Here is a 23079-nt window from a genome sequence, read left to right as displayed (position 1 = left end):
AACAGTTGAGAGCTATTAATAGGAAACTTCAGAGAGAAAAAGAGGGCTACACCTTTTAACCTTAGTAACGAAGTCAACAAGGAGAGCATTGGCGGGAAGAATAGAATGTAAAATGATGGATGCTTTGACTAAAAAATAAATGCAATTTTTAAAAAGATTACAAGCTCATGCAATTAATGAAGAACAATTTACAGACACTTGTTGACAGAACTTTCTACAATCTTTCTGGCAATAAGAATCACAAAATGTAAAAAGGGGGTAAAGAAAATGAATTTTTAAAGACAGCTGAGTGAACCAGGAGTGAAAAAAAGGAGGCATTTTAAAAGAGCGTAAATTGTTGGAAAGCACTGCTTTTGGTGCGTTGCGTAATTTATGCTGTTTAAAATTTAGTTTAACTAGGCTCCCTAAGAATTCTATTCTTGTTCTAAGGGATGGAAGAAATGCCTAATTTATAACTATTGTCTCTATTCTTTTAGCAAGTTGGTTAACTATGTTGTGCTTTATTCTTTAAAAGAATACCTACTTGTGAAGACCAAACAAAATATCCTTTCATCAGATTATTGCAGTGAATTCTCAAAGAATCATTGTTTTTAACTACAAAAGGATATTGCCTCTGTTAAGTTATAGCAAAATAACGTCCTATTTAACATTCATTTATATATAACATACGAAATGTAGTTAACTTCAGTGGATAACATATAACTCACCAGAGCTTTTTTTCTTTAAAAGTAAGGGTTTTATTAAAATTTAGGAACATTACCTAAATATAACAAATCCAGTTAAATACTTTTTCACTAATATTGGAAACATTATAAACAAGAATTGAAAGAAAAGAAAAAATGCTTTCTGGTTAAAGATGGCTTCAAATCATAATAATCACTATATAATCCAGTTTTAAAAATTAAGTGCCAATATTTTTTCAAAGTTTAAAAATGACAAGGTAATTAAGAATCAAATGCTTATTTTCTTGGCTATTTTACTTGCATATGCGATCAAGTTTTTCTAAAACGTCAAAAAAAGTCAAAGTAAGTATTTTCAAGAAATGTATTATAAATTATGTATATGCAATAGTAAATTATAAGACATGTAAAGTATATGGTTGACTAAAACCTTGGGTGATACAGGGACACACGAAGGAAATGCTAATTCAATAGGTTTCTTTCAGCATCCCATTCTGGTAAAAATTATTTTTTCCAGCTCAGTAGAAAATTACTGTTTTATTTGAGCATTTAAAGAGTTCCTTTTCATCCAAAAAATAATCCTATGAAAAGAAAACTTTTAAATATTTAAGAGAAAATTTTGAGTGCCATAAAAGACCAATTTATCTCTAAAATAAAATTCACGAGATCATTAGGTTAAATGATGTCACTATTTCACCTGATTTGATTTTGCTGGACTAATAGTATATGTACATATTGCTCTTTCATTGTTATAGCTATAGATGAGCCTATTTCAATCTTTTCTCTAGAAGTTAAATATCTGGGCAAGGAGGGAGAAAACCCAAAACACACACACACGTACAAAAGCTGGCTGCCCAAATCTTCAATGCTTATTTAAGATTTATACTTCTTTAGAATGTGAATGAAGCTCTTAGCTTTCAAAGGATATTCATCTACCTCAAATAGGTTTAAACACACTATTTCATGAAACAAGAAAATGAGACTGTGTATGTTCACTTTAAAATGTTTAGTTAACCACAATAAAAGGTTAGATAGATTTCCCAAGCGAACTCAGTTATGATACCTGCTACAATGTGAAAATTTAAACACACTTTCAACTTAGCTTCCACTCATTTATCATGATTGACACAAAAGTCAAAAGCCCTTTTAAAGTACTAGTTAAGACTGACTTACAAAATATGGTATATATATATTTTTTCTGCAAGTAGTAAGGTATGAATGAAAACCTGAACCAGAAGAAGAAAGGGGAAATGACAAAACAGAAAAACATTAATGCAGTCCACACTGGACTAAAAATACAATTAAGGATTTTAAATTTGGTGTATCTTATTTGAAATTCATGCTTCTTACTTTTAAGGCTTCAACCTTATCTAAGCTTCATTAAAATAAGTCATGTGACTAAAATCTGATGTCATAAATTGTCCAAACATTGTACAGAACTTCTAGGCAAAAAAAAGAGAAAGATTACGTCCCAACATATTTTTCTAATAACTTAACTATAATATTATGAAAATTTCTCCCTGCAAAATATTTGTAAAGTAAGATTCAGCCTTCAGATTTTTGTTTTCCTTTTCATAACTACTTCCTAAAACAATACATGCATTAATTTATCCCGCTGAAGGATGATTTTGAGCATGTGAGCGATGAAAGCTGCTATTTCTAATACAAATTTTCTGGTTCACATTCATCAGTATTGCAAGTTTTATTAAAAAGGTTAATACTGACTGAAAAAAAAATTACGGTCACATTTTACTGTGTTAGTTGTTCATTCTTTTAAGATATTCAGCCCAAGGATATTCTCTTACTGTAATGCAATCTGAGGGTGGTCTTTCTAAGATGAATGTGGTAACACTGTGATGTGTTTATTCTGTGGAAAATCTATTTTGATGTCTAATTAGAAGCTTTTAACCATTTTACTCCTTGTTCCTTTGTAGAAAGACTCTTGGGAGGGGAGCTGGTTTTGTCTATATAGATGTTATCCCACACCTGCATTTTAGTTTATGTAAAGTTCTAAAAATATACACTGCTTTTCTCACACTTACTGTATGCTTAAAAAGTTAATAGTTTTGGCAAACTGCAAAGGGCTTCAATTTGGAAAGTGCTAAATGAATATTTGAAAGATCTGGTTCAATGCTGGATGCTTTTAAATACATGCCAGCCGCTGGCCAAATCTTCGCTGAGCACCATGTGCAGAGGTATAGGCATAAAAGCATGGCTGGATGGGAGATTTTTAGGCTGGAATCCTGAGATCAGCCGTCAAAAAACAAGATCTGAGTTTAGAACCTGGTTTACTCGCTCAGCTTCTCACAGATCAACATGCTAATCTACTTGAAATTTGCTAACAAAGGCTTTATTCATGGGTGTTTCAGCTGGCCTTGCAGATCTTCCTCTTCCTGTTCCTAAGTGGGAGGGAAGGGAAGTGTTGTTCGTAAGTTATTCATCAAGTTATTCATCAAGATCAAATCTTATAAATATGTAACAGCTTTCAGCATCTGGACAAGATTCGGCTGCCCATGTACTTGGAGACTGATTTCAAATATTGCTGAAAGGAAACCACGTCTGTTGGCAGAGCAAAATACCACGGTTGGGCAAGTCTGAACATGACCTGCTGAGATTAAAGCTGCTGATCCAAATGGGCTGCAGGGCTGCAGCTTTCAGAGGGAAAGGGCAGGAATCCGGTTTCTTTCTGACAAGATTTACAAGAACGAGTCTGGAGCAATCTGCCCTCGTGAATTGCTCAAATTAACCAAACCTTATTCCTTCTATATAAATTCTCCAGACTGTCATTCCACTCTCTAAAATGACCCTGGGTAGATTTCAATGTTTCTGACAGACAGAAGCAGATTTTTTGGGTGCATTATAATTATCCAGTTATTTCTATTACATTTCCATTTATGCCTGATATGGATGCGTTCCAATTCTAATGTTACTAGGAAAATGAGCTAACCTTGGAACAAACTCAGTTAACGTTATTTTCAATTTCTTAACCATGCGGAATTAAGTTTAATTATCAACACTCTCACTCTTGAAGACAGATAGGCTCATGTGGTCAAAAGTGATCATTTCAGAAGCAATTTATATGGAGAAAAATTATCATAGTTTGGGTTTCTTTAGGTCATTATTTTCTTGCTATGAATCCTATCTTGAAAACTACTAGCTCTATTTTATGGCAAGTCACTGTTATTTTCATATTATTTAGAAAAGTTTCAAGGCTTAGGAAATGAAAATTAATATAATCCTGACCCATGGGGACATGGTGGATAATGATTTTGATGTAGTGTTCCCCTTCCATAGCCCCAAATCTGGTTTAGGAAATATAATAATAATCCTCTTGAATCTCTAAATCAATATATCCCAAGTATTAGGTTTGAATAAGCAATGATTCTTGTGAAATGTAACTGAGGACTTCATCAAAATGGTATTTTTAAATTGAAGAAATGATAAGAATTTTCAGCAAAAGTATCTCTTTTAATTTCCAAATCCACTGAGTTATAATTAAGTGCCTATTTTTGTAGGTATTCTTATTTAATATGTAATATGCTCAAATGTTATGAAAATAGATTGTTGAAATACATCACTGAAGAGTTTTAAACTCTACTCACGGGAAGATATGGCAGAAGAATCTGAAACATTAGCTGCTAAGAAGATTAAATGAGGTTCTAATCTGAAGAGAGAGCTTACCTCTGGATTTTCTTCCAAATACAAAAGCCTTGCCAAGAAGTTGCCAAGTTGGCCTATATAGATCTTCTAAGTCCAACTGCCATCTATCTGGTTCAAGATACCGAATAAGATCTTCCAAGGTACTAAAGGCAGTGACAGCGTTATTAAGCAGGTCCAGTGGCAAAGCTGAAGGGGGTAACGCTGAAGGACTCACAGCTTCTGTGAATTGCTGAAAGCAAAACGAATCCTATGTTAACTGTTTTAAAAATGACAATGTGTTCCTTCTGGACTTAGGCACAAAGTTAGGTAGACTAAGACTGAAAACACACGGGAACTGAAACTGTATTCAACGCAAATTAGAAGTAAGTACTTTGCAAAGACTTCATGGAGATGAACTCTGATAGATTTTCTGGGCAAGTCAATGAGAAAGACATTAACTTTCATTGCCAAAAACTACGGTGAATGTGGATATCTGTTGCTTAAATAAAAAAAGAACACGTCTCTAGTCTCTATGGTTCAATTACAGACTTACATTGGAAACTGTAATACAAATTACCAAACTTTTCTTTTGTTTTCTACTTTTTGTTTTCCTCAATCTGGAAATCACCTGGTAGTAATGCAAATGGATGTCAGATAAATTAAAAATTTAATATAAAATAATAAACCCACAAAGAATTAGAACAAAATATAGGTGAAAAGCCTTTGACATTGGAGAAGAACTTGTTAATCAAGACAGAAAACACACAAACCATAAAAGATAACTTTGATAAATTTGCCCGCAATTTCTTTTAATTAACAGGATTAAAAGACAGACACTGGGAGAACACCCTGGCAAATTATATAACTGTCATCACAGGATTCGTATCCAGAGAATACAGCAAAGGAAACAGCTCAATAGAAAATGGGCAAATTCCAGACAAGAGGCTTGAATGGCCAATAGGCATATAAAAACATGCTAAAATTCATTAGTTATCAGAGAAATGCAAACCAAAGTGAGATATTATCTCACATATTAAAAAAAGTACTATTTCATATACATGAGATTGGCAAGCATTTAAAAGAAAGGACTGCCAAGGATGTGGGTAAATTGGAATTTCTCTGCTCTGCCTGCAGGAGTGTAAACTGGTACAACCACTTCAGTTGATGTAACCGGTGTACACAGGATACTAGAGTAGAAGATTTATGTGCTCCATGTCCTTGTAATTCACTTTTGAGGTTTACATCCTTTTATTTGTCCATGTACAAATATCTTCAACGACATTCATCACAGTGTTGTTTGAAATAGAGAAAAACTGCAAACCTAAATGGCCATGTATAGAGCAATGGATTAAAATGCCTCGTTTTAAATGGCAAGCAACAAAATGAGACAACAATTTCAATAAAAGTTCAATAAGAACACCCCTCCCTCCAATTTTCAAAGTGGACTAAGGGTAGGGAGTAGTGGATCAGACCTGAGATAAAGGTAGGCAAAATAAATATATGAACAAATGCTCAACTTTTGTTTTATTTATTATTTATTATTACTTTTTAGGACAGGAGGAGAGAGGCAGAGTATGGAATAAAACCTTTTTGTTGACTGATGTTCATTATAGCAGTATTTATAATAACAAAAAGTTAGGGGAAAAAATTTAAATTTGCAATAGTGGAATAGTTAGTTCCATTGTACTTATCAACTGAAATAGTGTACAGCCATTGAAAATGAGGTCCTCTAAGAATTTGTATTAACAAAAGAAATGCCCATAATGTAGTAAATGACACAAAAAACCAAGCTTTAGACATATAGTTCAGTATACCATTATTTCAACATACATAAATTAAAACAAACAAAAAATCAAAAGTGCCTAAAATGTCGAGTGTTCACCTATGGTTTAAATGAGAATATACATTATATATTATTATATATGTAATATATAATATTATACATTATATAAAACCATACTTTCAACATTTTCTATAATAAACATGGATTTCTTTTGAGGTCTGGTAAAAATAATAACATTTGTTATAATAAAAAAAGACCACCATATCAGCTCTTCCTTTCCACCCTCATTACTCGGATCATGGGCTAGATACTGAAAATCATGTGCCATATTTAACAGCTTCTAACTTTGTCTCCTTACCTCAATCTTTCCTTATTCCTTTTATTCTATGCCGCATAACCCTGGGTTAATCTACCTAAAATAAGTTATCGCTGATCATACGATGAATTTGGACAAATGCCTAGAGTGATTTCTCATCTGGAGGATAAAATCCGAATTCCTTACCACGCACTCAGGATCCTTACAGTCTGACCTTTGCTCCCCTTTCCCATCTAATCCTCTACTCATCAAAGACATGCACATTTTGTTCCAATCAATCTAGTCTCTTCACTAACTACTGCACTTGTCATCTTCATCCCAGACCTTGCATGTCCTCCCAAGCTAAATGCTCCAATCCTTGCCCCAAACGCAAAACTCTCCCTCCTGTGATCCACACAATAAATCTTCACCATTTATAATGGTCTTTCTTGAAACCCAATTCATCCATGAAAACTTCCTCAATGACAGAGCCAACTCTGTCCCATATATCTCAACTGCGTCCATTTGAGAAAGATTCCCTCCCTGGGCTATCCTTTGGGCATGAGTTGAAAAGCAGAAGCTGCTCCGTCAATTAGAGAAAGGAGTACTGTTCTCTGGGGCAGGCACCGCCCCAGCTGGGGCTCACAGCTTTGTGGGTGCAGAACCCCCTTTGTCCCTGAGGCGGGCCATTTTATAGAGCATAACTGGTAGAAATGAATGTGGTAGCCTTGGGTCAACACTAACTTCTTCCTTATTTTAAAGATCTAATTTCAATAATGTCAAGATTCTGGCTAAGACATCAGCACTAAGATGTTTTCCATTATTCTATCCAACATTCGAGCATAGAAACCAAATTTAATACAGTCCTATTTACTCCCAGTATTTTGTCCATGAAATGTAAAATTGCTTTCATAGTATTATTAGGATTGTTAACAATATGATTGATATAAAGAAACAATTACCTAATAAAAGTTTTCATTGTTAATTTAACCAATTTGGTTAATGCTGATTAAATTTATAATGTGAAAAGGTTAATGCAAATATTTTGCAAATTTTAAAAATACAAGCCAAAATTTATACGTTTACATAAAGTGAGAATTAAAGGTCAGTAATACTCAAAGAATAACTGAGTAATTCCTCATGAATATGATGATATAAAACAAATCCGATGTGTCATAATCTGCACCCAGAGAGTAAATGTATAGAAAGCTAATACAGTGTACAGAAATGTATAGAAAGCTAATACAAAAAGTAGGTGTCATTCATTACAGTGTCCGAGTGTAGATGTATATTTTAGGCATGATGTGAAACTGTTACTTAAGCTATTTTCAATTGACCAGAACCCAAGAATGAGTTTGCTTATTTTGCTTCCACGTCTTTTGGAGACTCTGCATACGGCAGTCCTTTTGAAGCAATGACAAGTTTCAACCGAAATCAATATTGCTGCAATAAAGTTTAAAGTATTTATATGGAAGAAAGCAAAACAAAATAAATGTGCAATATTGGGCCAACAAAATATGCACATCTTGGGTTTAACGAAGTATTGGAGTATCAATCCCTTTAAATGACAAAGATTGAGAGAAAACAACTTGGTCTAAGTTACTGCATTCATATATTGGTTGATGGTCTAAACCTCCATGCTTTTAACTATTTAAATTAAAATAAAATAAATTTAAAAAGCGCGCGCACACACACACACCCACATTCAGCAGTCCCATCCAAAAAAGGAGGAGAAAATCAACTCACTTCCCCCGGATTCAAAGAATCAATCCTGGACAGAAGAGAGGAAGAAGTTCTGCTATTTCAGGGCTTTCTCATGACTGCCACCCCACCCACTGGTTCACGGAACAACCAAGTTGTTCACTTTCAAAGTTCTGCTTTTCTAAGTTGTACAAAGGGATTTTCAGAAAAGAGAGGGAGTCATGGAAAAAAGAAGTTAGAGGAAAAAATATGCTGTAAGGTTTTTAAGTTTTAATTCTTCCTCTAACCCCAAACTGCTCTTTTTGGTACAAGCTTATAGCCTTTTCTCCCGTATTTAGTGTCTGGAAAATTCTAACAATGTCTTTGGTATTTAAAAATACTTATGATTGGGCTAAGCACCTGCAATTGAACTGGATTTGCACTCCCTATCTCCTTTAGACACCATGAAAATAGATACTTATTACTAAGTTATGGATTGCTCTATGACTATCTAGTGGATGATAACAGTCAGTAATGGAAAGCAGAGTTTCTTGGTGTTCTGTATTGTATACAACTAAATCAACACCTCCACTTTAGTAAGCCAGAAGAAAGCTCTTCTAATATTACCTGCAGGGGAGCAGTGCTAACCTGGGTGGATAACCTAGTCCTACCATAGACTCTATCAGGTACATTACTTTGGAAGGACAGATCATGAAAGAGCAGACAAGGGATCCGAAATCTCTATGCAATGAAGTGTCATGCCAAACCATGTATTTCCAAAATGTCAGTACCATGTGTTAAGGATCCTCTGCAAAATGAAGTCTTTTAAATTCTTTGGTGAAAGTCATTCTGAATGACAGCATGATATGTGAAAACAACCCTGATCAGGAGTCAAGAAACCTGAACTGTAATCTTGGAGCTGCTCACATTTAGGAAACAGAATTTGGGCAAATACCGTAACCTCTGAGCCTCAGTTTCCTCCTCTGTAAAACATGGCTGCTAAACTCCTTGACCTTTAAGTTTCCTTCCAGCTTTTAAAATTAAGAATCCTATGTAATTGCCTGATACAAGAGGGTCCTTTTTCTCCATATCCTTGCCAACACTTGCTATCTCTTGTTCTCTTGGTGACAGCCATTCTAACAGGTGAGGTGATACCTCCTTGTGGTTTTGCTTTGCATTTCTCTGATGATTAGTGAAGTCAAGCATTTTTTCATGTACTGTTGCCCATTTGTATGTTTTCCCTGGAAAAATCTCTATTCAGATCCTCTGCCCATTTTTTAATCAGATTGTTTGGGAGTTTTTTTGGTTATTGAGTTGTATGAGTTTTTATTTATTTTGGATATTAACTCCTTATCCGATTTATGATTTGCAAATATTTTGTCCCATTCCACAGGTTGCCTTTTCATCTTTTGGATTATTTCCTTTGTTTTGCAGAAGATTTTAGGTTGATGTAGTCCTACTTGTTTGATTTTTGCTTTTGTTGCTGTGTTTTTGGCGTCATTTCCAAAAATCCCTTATGCACTGTTGGTGGGAATGTAAATTTGTTCAGCCACTATGGAAAACAGTATGGAAGTTCTGCAAAAGATTAAATATAGAACTACCACAAGATTCAGCAATCCCACCTCTGGGTATATATCCAAAGGAAATGAAAACAGGATCTGGAAAACATATCTGCAATGTCATGTTTACCGCAGCATTATTCACAATAGCCAAGATATGGAAACAACCTAAGTATCTGCAACAGATGAATGAATAAAGAAGATGTGGTGTGTGTATATATACATACATATAATCATGAGAAAGAAGGAAATCCTGTCATTTGTGACAACATGGATGGACCTTGAGGGCATTATGCTAAGTGAAATAAGTCAGACAGAGGAAGACAAATACTGTATGATATCACCTACTTGAGAAACTAACAAAAGCTGAACTTGTAGAAACAGAGAGTAGAATGGTGGTTACCAGGGGTTGCGGGGGAGGATGGGGGAATCGGGTAGATGCTGGTCAAAGGGTACATACTTTCAGTTAGAAGATAAGTGCTGGAGACCTAATACACAGCAATATGACTATAGTCAACAATACTGTATTATAAGGTTCAAAGGTGCTAAGAGACTAGGTGTTAAATGTTCTCACCTTGAAAAGAAATGATAATTATGTGATGTGATGGAGGTGTTAGCTAACGCAGCGATTAGCTAACGTGGCAGTGGTAATCATACTGCAATATATAAATGTATCAAATCAACAGTTGTACATCTTAAACTTACACAGTGTTATACAATGTTATATGTCAATTAAAACAACAGAAGAAAAAGAATCTAACACAGCTTCAGCAAAATTATCCAGAAAGCTTCAAAAACAAAACATACTACTTAGTCAGTCTGTGGTGGGGCTGAGCTGTCTATTTTTTCTTTCTTAAATCTTCTTTGTTGCTTTAGATTATCAGCCAATTTTGGGAAATATTGCCCGACAGTACAACTAACAGAATTCAACATTGATCTTTTTTTCTGTCCTGAGTGTGCATACAAGTTTACCCTGCCTTTTAAGGATCCAAATATCCCTAGAAAGGTGTATCTAGCTTATAAATGGTAGCTGCGTGGCTCTGAAAACCGGAAGAAAAAAGGTTCCTCTTTGGAGAATTGATATCAACATGTTTCCAAATATATACAGATACACGCTGTGTTATAGGCTGAATTGTGTTCCCCTAATATTCTAATGTTGAAGTCCTAGCCTCCCCAGTACCTCAGAATGAGACTATATTTGGAGACAGGGCCTTTAAAGAGGTCATTCAGTTTAAATGAGGTCACTAGGGTGGGCCCTAATGCAGTATGACTGGTCCTTGTAAGAAGAGGAAATTTGAACCCAGATACGCACACAGGAAAGACCACATGAAGACACAAGGAGAAGACAGCCATACAAGCCAAGGAGGAGGGCTTCTGAAGAAAGCACCTGCTGACACCTTGATCTCAAACTTCTAGCCTCCAGAACTGTGAGAAAATAAATTTCTGTTTAAGCCACCAGCCTTTGGTACTCTGGTACAGGAGTCCTAGCAAACTAATAGCATGCTGTCATTGACTTCTCAACTTAGTATCTATTACAGTGGCAAGGAGAGGTTCATATTATACTATGTCCATTAAATCATTTAACAAACATTTATTAAAAAGCCGATGAGGTGGGCACTGTGAACAAAACAGACCAAAATTCTTGCCCTTGCGAAGCTAAACCTTTATAAGCCAAGTATTCTGTATCACAGGAGAGATTTTTCCCTTGCCAAAACAAAGCTAAACTGAGAATTTGCTAGTAAGAATCACACAACCCAAGAACTATCACACAAATCCTGATGAGTGTGGACCATAAAAAGCGAACTTAATATGAAAAAATAACTGAAAAACAAATATATTTCTTCTTTTATTATTGAAAAATAACTGGCAGCCCCTGTGTTCAGACAAAGAAATGGCCAAATAAATCAGTGTTACAAGCTTAGGACAGCAAGTCTGGCTGCAAGAGTAAGTTCCCTTATTGACTTGTCCAGTGTTACTTCTGAAAAATCAACATCTTAATGTTTTTTGTACTTTATTATGGCTACTTCAAATATTTTATGCATTCATTATCATCTTTTCCTTTTTTAGAAAAAGAAAAGCTGATTTCCTGTTTGGAATAGTACGATCTGAACTGCTTATAATTTCACAATAAATAGTTACTTATCTCTAAAAAACCATAGCTTGTCTTTTTATTAGGATTTTTGTGGTGAGTGCAATTTTAAAAATACAACATTCACCACGATTCTTCCCTGGACAAATACACACATACAAATGTTTACCTTGAGTAGCATAGCAACGGATGCAAAGCTTTTAGGGCCTGCAAAGATTTATGCTGCAGCTTCCTTAGCCAACTGCATACAGTACATTTCAAACTGATAAGGGGCCTTTGATTTCGTTCATACCTAACAGAAGGGTTAGGAATCCAGATTAGGTTTTATTATTGTAGTTATTAAAAACAAAACAACAACCAAATAATAATCCAGGTGTTGTAAGAGAAGAACAAAAAAGTTCGGTCTTGTGTTACATCTCTTCTTAAAGGTGTCTCCAATCTCATTTATATAATGTCAAGCCGATGATATATTGTGTATAGGTCTGACTTTAAAGAGCTTAAGAAGCAGACGGGGCATGCAGACAAAAATGCCTGCCAGGAACAACTGACTGGAGGTTCTGTAAAGACACAAGAATGCCCTGGAACAATTCATTTAAACATGCTTCTTTGTCTTTCCCCCGTTCTTATCTGAATTCATCCAAAAAGTTATCTGGGTTATGTTTTTAAATTATTTTTAAGCCAGCAAAGAAAAGCAAATGCTTGCATTCTTACTCAGGAACAGATGTTTTAATACTGTGTGGGTAACGCAGATTATACATTTAAGTGAGAAATCCTAGGGAAGGTGGCCAACGGCGTTCATCTCGAGTCTTAATATTGAGAGGTTCTTTCTGAAAGAGCATGGTAATTGAATAAAACTTGACGTATCTATACAACCTATTACAGTGACAGTCCAGGATGAAAAGCAAACAATGCTTATCGCCCAGCACTTAAAAGCAGTAATTTCAGGGCTCAAACCTGAAACTGACCTTCAAATGCTGTGAGTTTCATGGTTTCAGGCAAACCCTGAGCAGCGGGATTCTGCCTGGGTCCAAATATGGAAAAAGAGATGACTAGCTTTGCTGAAAATGCTGTCTTAAAAAAAAGCAATGCTTCTTACTAAATTAGTGGAGAAGCAACTTCTACTAGCTCAATTTTCCTGTCAGCACGAAACTTGAGAACTACCACATTCTTACTACATTTACAAATTATGACATTGTTACCCTCAAATTCTCCTCACCTCAAGTGTTAGTGGTCTGCAGTCACCCGTGTTAAGAAATTTCACCCTAATGCCGGTGCCTTAGGTGAGAAGGTGTCAGCAGAAGCTAATCCTTTACCAGGCAGCAGGCTGACTGGGGGCTGGTGAATCAGAGTCAACACACAGAGTTTTCCACTTCCTAGGTAAAATTGTGGATTAGAAGTAATAACCTATATTGAAAACTAGAATTCCTTGGGATGGCTAAATAACATAGTCCTAAGCATATTTTCCACAATGGCATCTGCGGGAAGCCAAAATTAAGGGGTTTTTCCCACTAAGATTTTAAAAATTATTCCTGAATCAAAAAACGTGACAAGCCATAAAAAGCTGAAACAACATCTAGAAGCTGCAAGTGTTTGACAACAAAGCATCATATGACTTGTTTTCTAATCTTATTATGTCAAATGCCTATGGATTTGCTTTGTTACAGTACTCAAGAAAGGATCAATAGTAAGGAATTTTAAATGAAAGAGAATGTACGCTAAGAATTGTTAGAAGAAAAACACACTTTCACTGAAACACTTGAATTTAATGTGCATCTCAAACCAGAATCCCTAAAGATTCCTACAGAAATTTCTTACAGTTCAATATTTATTCAATGTATCATTCAAGAGCCATTAAAGGAAATTTGTGGAATGTCTAGTGGGGATCTAGCTGAGAAATGATGCCTATATTGGTAGATATTTTCAATTATGTGCTCAGTAAGTTTAACAGTCAGATAAGACCCTCAAACTCATTCAAATTTTGTATTGGGTGGAAGACCTCATTTTGGGTAAGAAATTATAGTACAGAGTTATTTTTTTAAAATGACTTCACAGCATAAAAAGTGTGAATAACTAGCTGAAACTGGGGATAGTAATAAAAAATTCCTCAGGAGATTGTTTGGAGGAGAAAAATGAGATAATCTAATGGAAGCAATTAGCATGGATGTAAAGTATAAAGGTCACCAATGACCCTGCCCACGTGGCTGAAACCAATGGTCCATCTTCTCAGTATTCATCCTAACTGACAAGTGACTGCAGGTTTTCTTCCTACCTCAAGAGATGCTTCTCCTTAGCTCTGTCCGCTGGTTCCTCTTGATCACCTTATTTCTGTATGCTAGAGACTTCCAATGCTCACGGCTTGGGCCTCTTCTATTTTCTGTCTACATTCTTTCATTTAGTGATCTCATATAGTTTCAAAGCACTACATGTGATTTACATGCTGACTACCATCAAATTCCTATTCGTCACCTGTGCTTTTCTGCTATCTCAGTAAATGGCAACTCCATCATTTGGAGTCATCTTTGGCTCCTCTCCTTCGCTTACATGCCACATCCCACATCAAAGTGTCTTGGTTCTACCTTTAGACGAGGGTTAGAATCTGTGATATTGTGATTTATAATAAGAAATATGTATTTGGTCTTTGTTCTTTCTGGAAAGAACTAAAACACTTGGAATTTCCTAAGTGACAGGGCAAAAAAGTTGTTTTTTGTTATGTTAATGACGTGACTTTTGGACCACGCCTAAGGATGGGGGCTGACTGCCAGGAGAACCAGCCATGTGATTAGAGGGGGTTGGAACTTTTAGTCACCTCCAAGGAGGGGAGAGGAGCCAGAGGGTGAATCAACTGCCAATGGCTCATGATTTAATCAATCATACCTGTGTAATGAGGCCTCCATAAAAACCCAAAAGAACTGGGTTCAGAAAGCTTCTGGGTTGGTGAATACGTGGAGAATCGGGGAGAGAGGTGTGCCTGGAGAGGGTATGGAAGTTGCATCCCCTTTCCCCATACCTTGCCCTATGCATCTCTTCCATCTGGCTGTTCCTGAGCTATATCCTTTTATGAGAAATTCATAATCTAGTAAGTAAAATGTTTCTCTGAGTTCTGTGAGCCGCTCTAGCAAATTAATCAAACTCAAGGAGGAGGTCCTGGGAAGCTCTGATTTACAGCCAGAAGTATGAGTAACAACCTGGACTTGTGATTGGCATCCTGAGTTAGAGGGGCTCATTGGAACCTCCAATTTGTAGGCCTTCGGTCAGAGGCACACGTTAACAGCCCCGGCTTGCAACTGCTGTCTGAAGCGGGGGGATGCAGTCTTGCAGAACTGAACCCTTAACCTGTGGATTCTGATGCTATCTCTGGGTAGATAGTGTCACAATTGAGTAGAATTGTAGGACACCCAGTCGCTGTCTGAGAATCACTTGTTGTTGGTGTGGGAACCCTAACTCCAACAACATTGAAATTGGTCTCAGAGCACCCGACAGAGGATCTGACCACTTTTCACCACCTCAACTGCTACTACCTTCCAATCCAGGCCACCATCTGCAATCCTGGCCTCCCTGTATTTGCCTTTGCCTTTGTTGACTGAATTAAATAGAACTTTACACATTCTACCACAAATGGTAGGTAGAATATACTAAAAATACTATTTTTATTATTTTATTTCTAGAAATATAGATCTGCTTTTACATATTACACTTAAAAAATGGCTTTTATTTTAAACATTCTATCGATTACTCACAGAAGCACCTGATTGAGATTTGTACAGATTTCATAAATCCCTGTTAACCCATCGTGCCTTCTGAAATCTGCCATTCATCCTCCCCCGGGGTCCACTCTATCTGGTCAGAAGGCACTCACTAGCCCTCCTACAGCCTGCAGATGATGCCAACGATGTTCTTTTCTTCTGAGTAGGAGAGCCGTAACCACCAGTCAAAGAAAATTGAGCGTTTCTGTAAATTACATGATGAGCACCTCATTTATATGTGTGTCTATAGGGGCAAATGTTTAAAGCAAGGATGATACCACCTACCTGAGAAAATTGTTTAAAGATTAGTGAAATAGTATAATTGATTTTTTTTTTTTGGGTAAGGAAAACTGGCCCTGAGCTAACATCTGTTGCCAATCTTCCTTTTTTTGCTTGAGGAAGATTGTCCCTGAGCTAACATCTGTGCCAGTCTTCCTCTATCAGCATGGCATGATGAGCAGTGTCTAGGTCCATGCCCGGGATCTGAACCTGTGAACCCTGGGCTGCCGAAGCAGAGCACACGAATTTAACTACTATGCCACCGGGCTGGCCCCTGGAAAATTTTAATAAACAATTAAGCATTGTACATACTTAGGAATTACCATAGACATTTTTTGTATATTTATTTGTATATTTTGTACATAGTATACATTTATTGTACATTTCATTATCCTTGTTATATCAATTTTAGTCAAGATAAACAACTACTTTTAAAAATTTAGTTCATTGGGGCTGGCCCCGTGGCCGACTGGTTAAGTCCACGCGCTCCGCTGCAGGCGGCCCAGTGTTTCGTTGGTTCGAATCCTGGGCGCGGACATGGCACTGCTCATCAAACCACACTGAGGCAGCGTCCCACATGCCACAACTAGAAGGACCCACAACGAAGAATATACAACTATGTACCGGGGGGCTTTGGGGAGAAAAAGGAAAAAAAAAAATCAAATCTTAAAAAAGAAAAAAAAATTTAGTTCATGATTTATGTTGGTTTCCGCTGTATGGAGTGACATTACCTATTTAGTCAGTCTTCATTGATATCCCTGCCCAACATTCTTATAACACTGACATGGCAAATCAGAGCTTGTCCTCCCCACAGGGAAAATCCTTGTTCAAACTTCTTTCTCTGCTAAAACAGATTTATATCCAGTAGCTGTTCTGGGGGGAGAAAGGGGTATTTCACAACAAGTTCAGTAAATGCAAGTCTAGGTATGTTTATGGCCATGAATAGCTCTACGATGAGGAAATTAAAAAAAAAATAAGTATAATAATATCCTTAGCTCACACCTTTAATTTCAGTTTTCTGAATTCTTATTCCTTGCCTATAAAGTCTTTATATGAAAGGAAACAAACAAAAACTCATCAAAAATGCAGGATTTACTGGTCAGGCTCACAGTGTAACTGTTTTCTCAATTACAGTATGGGATTATATTAAAACAAACTTCTATAAGGTAACTAGTCAGCATGCAATGCTCATTTCAGTAAAGGAGGAATATATGAGTGACTACTATTTTATCAAGCGCTAGGTCATTTCTTTTACGTTTTTAATCATTCTGCGATATTTCTATTATGCTATAAAGTCTTCAATGCCTGTCCACAAACCTGAACACCTCCAAAAAACAAAAGTATAAACAGTTATATATCCTTTCATGATGTTCTTCACGTTGGGTGCTACACTAAAATGAAATTGTGTCACATGGTCAGAATTCCGGGCAGGTCAAAAAAATCACCCAAGGCAAGAAAAAAAACCCATAGAATATTTCTGTGAAAAGTTGCTGTCATTATCCCCAAACACACCTGAGAGGTCTTTTCCTTCTGTTGATACAGGCAAGATATGGCTTTGAAAATAGGGGTAGATAAAAGTACAGGAGTCCCCCCTTATCCTCGGGGGATGAGTTCCAAGACTTTCAGTGGACGCCTGAAACTGTGGATAGTACCGAATCCTGTATAGTATACCCTATGTTCTTCCCTACACATACATACTTTTGGTAAAGTGTAATTCATAAATCAGGCACAGTGAGAGATTAACAACAATAACTAGTAATAAAATAGGACAATCATAACAATATACTGTAATAAAAGTTACCGTAGATCTTAGTAACTTCAGCACACAATTTTTTTCTTTCCTTATTAAACTGAGAACTTTCACCTTTTCACTTAAAGGAAGCACATCACCACTCTTGCGCTTTTGGGCTATTATTAAATAAAATCAGAATTACTTGAACACAAGTACTGTGATACCATGACAGGCCATCTCATAACCCACTGCTACTAAGTGGCCAATGAGTGGTTGCCTAGACAGCCTGGATGCTGGGGACAAAGGGATGAGTCACCCCCTGGGCAAGATGGAACTGGAAGGCGTGAGATTTCATCATGCTACTCAGGTCACAATTTAAAACTTATAAATTGTTTATTTCTAGAATTTTCCATTTAGAATTTTTGGACTGCAGTTGACCACAGGTAACTGAAACCACGGAGAGTAAAATTGTGGATAAGGAAAGACTTCTGTAAAATCATTCCACAAGTGTATTATACTCCTATTCTGTGCTTGCACTGAGCTGGTAAAGATGAGTAACAGCCATTGTAGAGTTCTTATCTCTTGAGAGACAAACCTGAGGCCCTGAGGTAAGAACTAAAACAGTGGTTAAAAACTAAGTGCTCTGAGAGCAAGTAAATCTGCCTGGAGGAATTAAGGAGGACTATAAAGAAGAGAGGAAAGTTAAACTAGAGTTTAGAGAATAAGAAAGTACTAATTATACAGATTAGAAGGGAGAAGCCCTTCAGATATGTACAAAGAACCTGAGTTGAGAAAAATAATGGTGCTGGGTTAGGAGGGAGAGGAAGCATGTGGGTGGAGCAGTGCCACTGGGTGGGAGAGGAGGTGAGGGAGCGAGGCTGTGCAGACAAACTGCGGTCTATGAGGGAACCTTTGTGTGCCAGAGGGATATGATACAGAATTTGGACTTGGAGTCAAAAGTATGTGACCGTGGTGGACTCAACAGGAATTGGTAGCTGATGGAATAAGGAGTGAGGGAGAGAAAAATCCAGCATGACAATAAGTATTCCTAGCTTGAGAGAATGGGTTGACAGTGATGTAATTATCCAGCATAGACAAAATAAGTAAGGATAGAAGAAAGAAAAAGTTCAGTTTGGGTCATTTTAAGTAGAGAAGTTGTGGGCATTGACATGGATGTGTTCAATGGATAACTTCAAACACCTCCCCGGCATAAAATATTGAGGACTGGCTAGAGCTAGAGATTGACAGTCATTAACATACATATGTTAGTTAGAGACACTAAGAGTACAAACCAAATGAGAACAGAAGATACTCAAGGAGAGCAAATTGGGATTTCCCAATATTTAGGTGCTGGGCTGAGGCACAGGAGCCAGCGCTGATGCCTAAGATAGATCAGTCAAAGGGGCCAGAAGAGAACCTACAGGCCCTGGAGGCACCAGTGATTTCCCAGCCAAAGGAAAAGAGAGTTTTGAGAAGTGGAGAAGGATAGCAACATCAAAGTGTTGGAAAAGCCAGGAAGGAAGACGGATACGAACAGGTCACTGTACTTATTAAATAGGTAGTCTTGCGTGTCCTTAGATATAGTGAAGTTTCATTGGGGTAGGCAAGGAAGAAAGAGGGCCTTTAAGAAAAAGGAACATAAGATAGAGAAAGTGAGTAGAACTTATTTCATTAAGTGTGACCGTGAGAATAAAAGAAGAATGGATTTATGGGAAGGAAGATTAGAAGAAGCCTTAATACAATAAGAGGAGAAATCTGTGTATATTTGTAATCAGAAAGGAAGAGGCCTAATGAAGAAAAGGAATTTGAAGACAGAGAAGAGTTAACATCCACTGTAGATAAAGACAGAGCAAGAATGTCCTTCTCATAAACTATAGGGAAGAGTAAAATGTCACAGCATTTCTGAAGGACAATTCAACAATATTTTCCACAAGCCTTAAAAATGCTTATTTTCTAAGATCCTATAACTTCTTATTCAGAATTTTATCCTGAGAAAATAATCAGAGGTCCGATCCAAGAATATTCATTGTAGCAATACTAGTAGAGAGGGCTAAAAATAAAATAAAATAAAAACTTAAATGTTCATAAGAGGAAAATTGTTAAACAAATAATTATACTGTGCATATATATACAATGGTCCATTATACTGTCGATAATTTTTGGTGTACATGAGAACAATGTAGAAATGAACCCTAACAGCTTAGGGATATGATTGCCCCTGTGAACTAAAATATAAAGCAAACAAGACCTTTACTATGTGCATAGGCAAAGAGACTAAGAACAATGAGCCTAAGAGCTCCCTTGTTGTTCCCTAACTTTAGGTTAATACAGATCTAAAAAATAGACCCTTCTGTCTTCATTCTGATATGCAGGGCACCTACTGGATGCATAACAGTCTTGAAAGGGAGCAGCTCGCATTAAGTACATGGATTATTGGACAGCTTTGTCAGCACAAGCGAGAGGTGCTGTGAGTGATTCTAAAAAAGTGTAACATTCACATATTTACAGAAGGTAAAATTCTCCCAACCAGAATCAACTAATTGGATTAATACAAGAACTGGTATTTTTTGTAGGTAGAATCTAACGCATGGTCTGGGGACGGCCAGACTACTCAGGAGATGCAAACTGACAGTTAAGTTTAATAAAGTTCAAAGTAAATTTACAATTTCCCACATTTTTTCTTTGCCTTGCTCTTTTGCTCTGGAATCATCTTTATTCCTCTCACCCCTACCTTGATCTCTAAAAATCCTCAGTGCTCCAGCCGATTTCAGAGAGGTACTGAGAGGGGAAGCATGTGAAACTGTTACTCTATAGATAAGTAGGTATGTCCATAACTAATAGGCTCTTAATTATCCAAGGGTCATTTACATGATATATAAATTCATTCAATGATTCAGTAGGACTGAGCGCCTAATATGGGCCAGGCACTATTCTAGATGCTGAGGATATAGCGGTGAGCAAAATCAATACGTATATCTGCTTTTATGGTGTACATACATATTCTACTGGGGAGAAACCAACCATAAACACAATAAACAAAACATACAGCATATTAGATGGTGAGATGTATTATAGAAAAAATAAAGCAGAGAGAGGATAAAGAGACAGAGATGGCCTCACTGAGGAGGTGATAGTCAAGCAGAACTTAAAGGAGTTGAGTTTAAGTCATGTGGCTATCTGAGGAAGGTTACCCCAGGCATACAGAAAAGCAGGGCAAATAATCGGAGGCAGGAAGTATGTCTTATATATTTGAAGAATAGCCAGGAGGGGACAATGTGGCTGGACAGGAGGCCAGAGATAGGAAGGGGTCACATAATGAGGGATCTTGTGGGCCACTGCAAGGATTAAGAATATACTCTGGGTGAGTTGGGAGCAGTGTTGTCAAATAAAATGCAGGATGTCCAGTTAAATGTGAATTTCAAATAAATAATCAATGATTTTGTAACTTTTAGACCATACTAGGACTAAGAAATGAGTGTTGATTAGGAGGAGGTGAGGGTGAGAACCGTGGTTTCCAAATCTGGATAAAGTAGTCTTGATTAAAAACGGGATGGGGGCCAGCCCAATGGCATAGTGGTTAAGGTTGTGTGCTCTGCTTTGGTGGCCCAGGGTTCACCGGTTCAGATCCCGGGTGCAGGCCTACACACTGCTTATTATCAAGCCATGCTGTGGCAGGAGTTCCACATAGAAGAACTACAAGGACTTACAACTAGGATATACAACCATGCACTGGGCCTTTGGGGAGGCAAAAATAAAGAGAGGAAGATTGGCAACAGACGTTAGCTCAGGGCCAATCTTCCTCACAAAGAAAGAAAAAACAAAAAACAAAAACTGGAATGACCCTAGGAACAATCCCATAATTCCAGGTCAGCGAGAGGAGGAGGAACCAGTAAAGATGCCTGAGAAGGAGCAGTCAGTGAGTGAGGTAGGAGGAAAACGGAGAAAGTGTGATGATCTGGAAACCAGATGAAAAAGTGGCCAGTGGGAGGAAAAAACAGAGCAGCTGAGTCAAACACTGATGAGAGATCAACAGGAGGATATACTTTTATTAAGATGAAATTAATAATTGCATATTTGTGTGCTGAGGGGAATGGACCAACAGAAAATCCAAAATATTAAGATGGTGTAAGAGAGAGAGAGAAGAGTAGGGGAGCACCCCTTTCGGTAGAAATAGGCAAGAGGAGATGGAGGAGACAGAATTAATAGGTACTCTAATTCCCCAAGGTTCACCCAAGGTCACAGGAAGGAAGGTCAGATGTTCAGGCACAGATGAGATAGATGGGTAAAGAGCATAGTGAGAGCTTGCGGAAGTCCTTCTCTGATGCTTGTCTTCTCCTTGTGAAAGAGGAAGCAAAATTATCATCTGAGAGTGAGGATGGGAGAAATGATGCTAGAGGTCTGAAGAGAAAGAAGAGATTGTAAAATGGTAGTGTTGGAGAGAGGGAGAGAGGATGGACAAAGAAACCATAGAATGACTGTCCAGCAGCGCTACAATACATTTGAATCTAAAATAAATGTAATTTCAGTTAGAATGCCAACAGAATTTCATTCGTGGCCACCACTCATGGTGTGGGGGCATGGTTTTGTGGCTGGGTATTTCAGGTGCACTTGCCAGTAATCTCAGACAAGGAGTCCTAGAAACAAGGGGTCCAAGTAGGCAAATGCTGTGGCGATGAGGGCAAAGAAGAGCCCAGAGCAAACGCTGAGCACACAGGAGGACAAGTGGTGAGCTCAGGGAAGACTGCCACAGGGTCCATCCAGAATCACTGGAACCTCCAATGTGTTCTGAGATCAACGGGAACTTTCCGAATGTTCTTTCTGGGTCCCTTTAAGAACCTGACTATGAGAGACTCAGCAAGAGAGTACGCTAACCTATTTTGGAGATTTTTAAAGACAAACTGATACAAAAAGTTTGTTACAAAAAGAGTTAAGTTTCAATATCAGAAACCAGACCAAAAATTCTTACTTGAACTGAGCGTTTGGCTAATTTAGTCTCCACAGTGAATTCAACATGTTACTTCTTATTCAATGTGAAAAAATGCTGAAATCAAAATTCTAATTTTAATCACTTTCTGACCGATTAGCCTCAAAGAATACTATTTGGTTAAAAGTATTAACTGCATGAGGAACTTGAAATCTTCGCCATAAGCAGTAAAGTTTCAGACGAAGAATCAATTTTACAGAAGCTTATTGAAGTCTGCTAATATGAATATTCACGCAATGAATATGACGTCACTTTTTTCCCAATTGTTTTTCACAAATGGTTACTTTAAAATTATCTTTCTAAATGTCTTTCCTATTCACTGATGTGGAAATACTTTCTGGCTTCTGACGATTTTATGCAGAATATATGGAAATAATTGTACGCTAGTACCAGCAAAACTGTGGTTTTAGACGCTCTGATCAACTGTGGTTTCGGCTTGTGCTGCCGCTAGTCACGATCTAGGAAGTGGTTAGTTTTGTTTTGGGGTTTAAAATATAGAATTATATAATTGTCGACACTGGGCTAACCTCTTTCTTTGATACTCAGAGCATGGTACAATCCTGCATCAGCCGGGTAAAGCAAGTTCGCAGTGAACTTTGGAAATACTTCGGTTTTA

At 37.2% G+C, this 23079-nt stretch overlaps 1 protein-coding gene across 6 annotated transcripts in view; it reads right to left on the bottom strand.

Annotated features, from left to right (window-relative positions):
- PDGFC (platelet derived growth factor C) overlaps positions 1-23079 on the bottom strand; it is a 207751-nt gene that overhangs the window by 6610 nt on the left and 178062 nt on the right. For all 6 annotated transcript variants that reach the window (XM_008514442.2, XM_008514444.2, XM_070608823.1 and 3 more), the window contains one exon: positions 4362-4569. In XM_008514442.2, the coding sequence (XP_008512664.1) occupies positions 4362-4569 (208 nt within the window). The remainder of the gene's footprint in view (positions 1-4361; positions 4570-23079) is intronic.

The sequence above is a fragment of the Equus przewalskii genome, chromosome 2, assembly GCF_037783145.1.
Source record: "Equus przewalskii isolate Varuska chromosome 2, EquPr2, whole genome shotgun sequence".
In the NCBI taxonomy this organism is placed as follows: Eukaryota; Metazoa; Chordata; class Mammalia; order Perissodactyla; family Equidae; genus Equus; species Equus przewalskii.
This window is presented reverse-complemented; position numbering and strand designations above follow the sequence as displayed.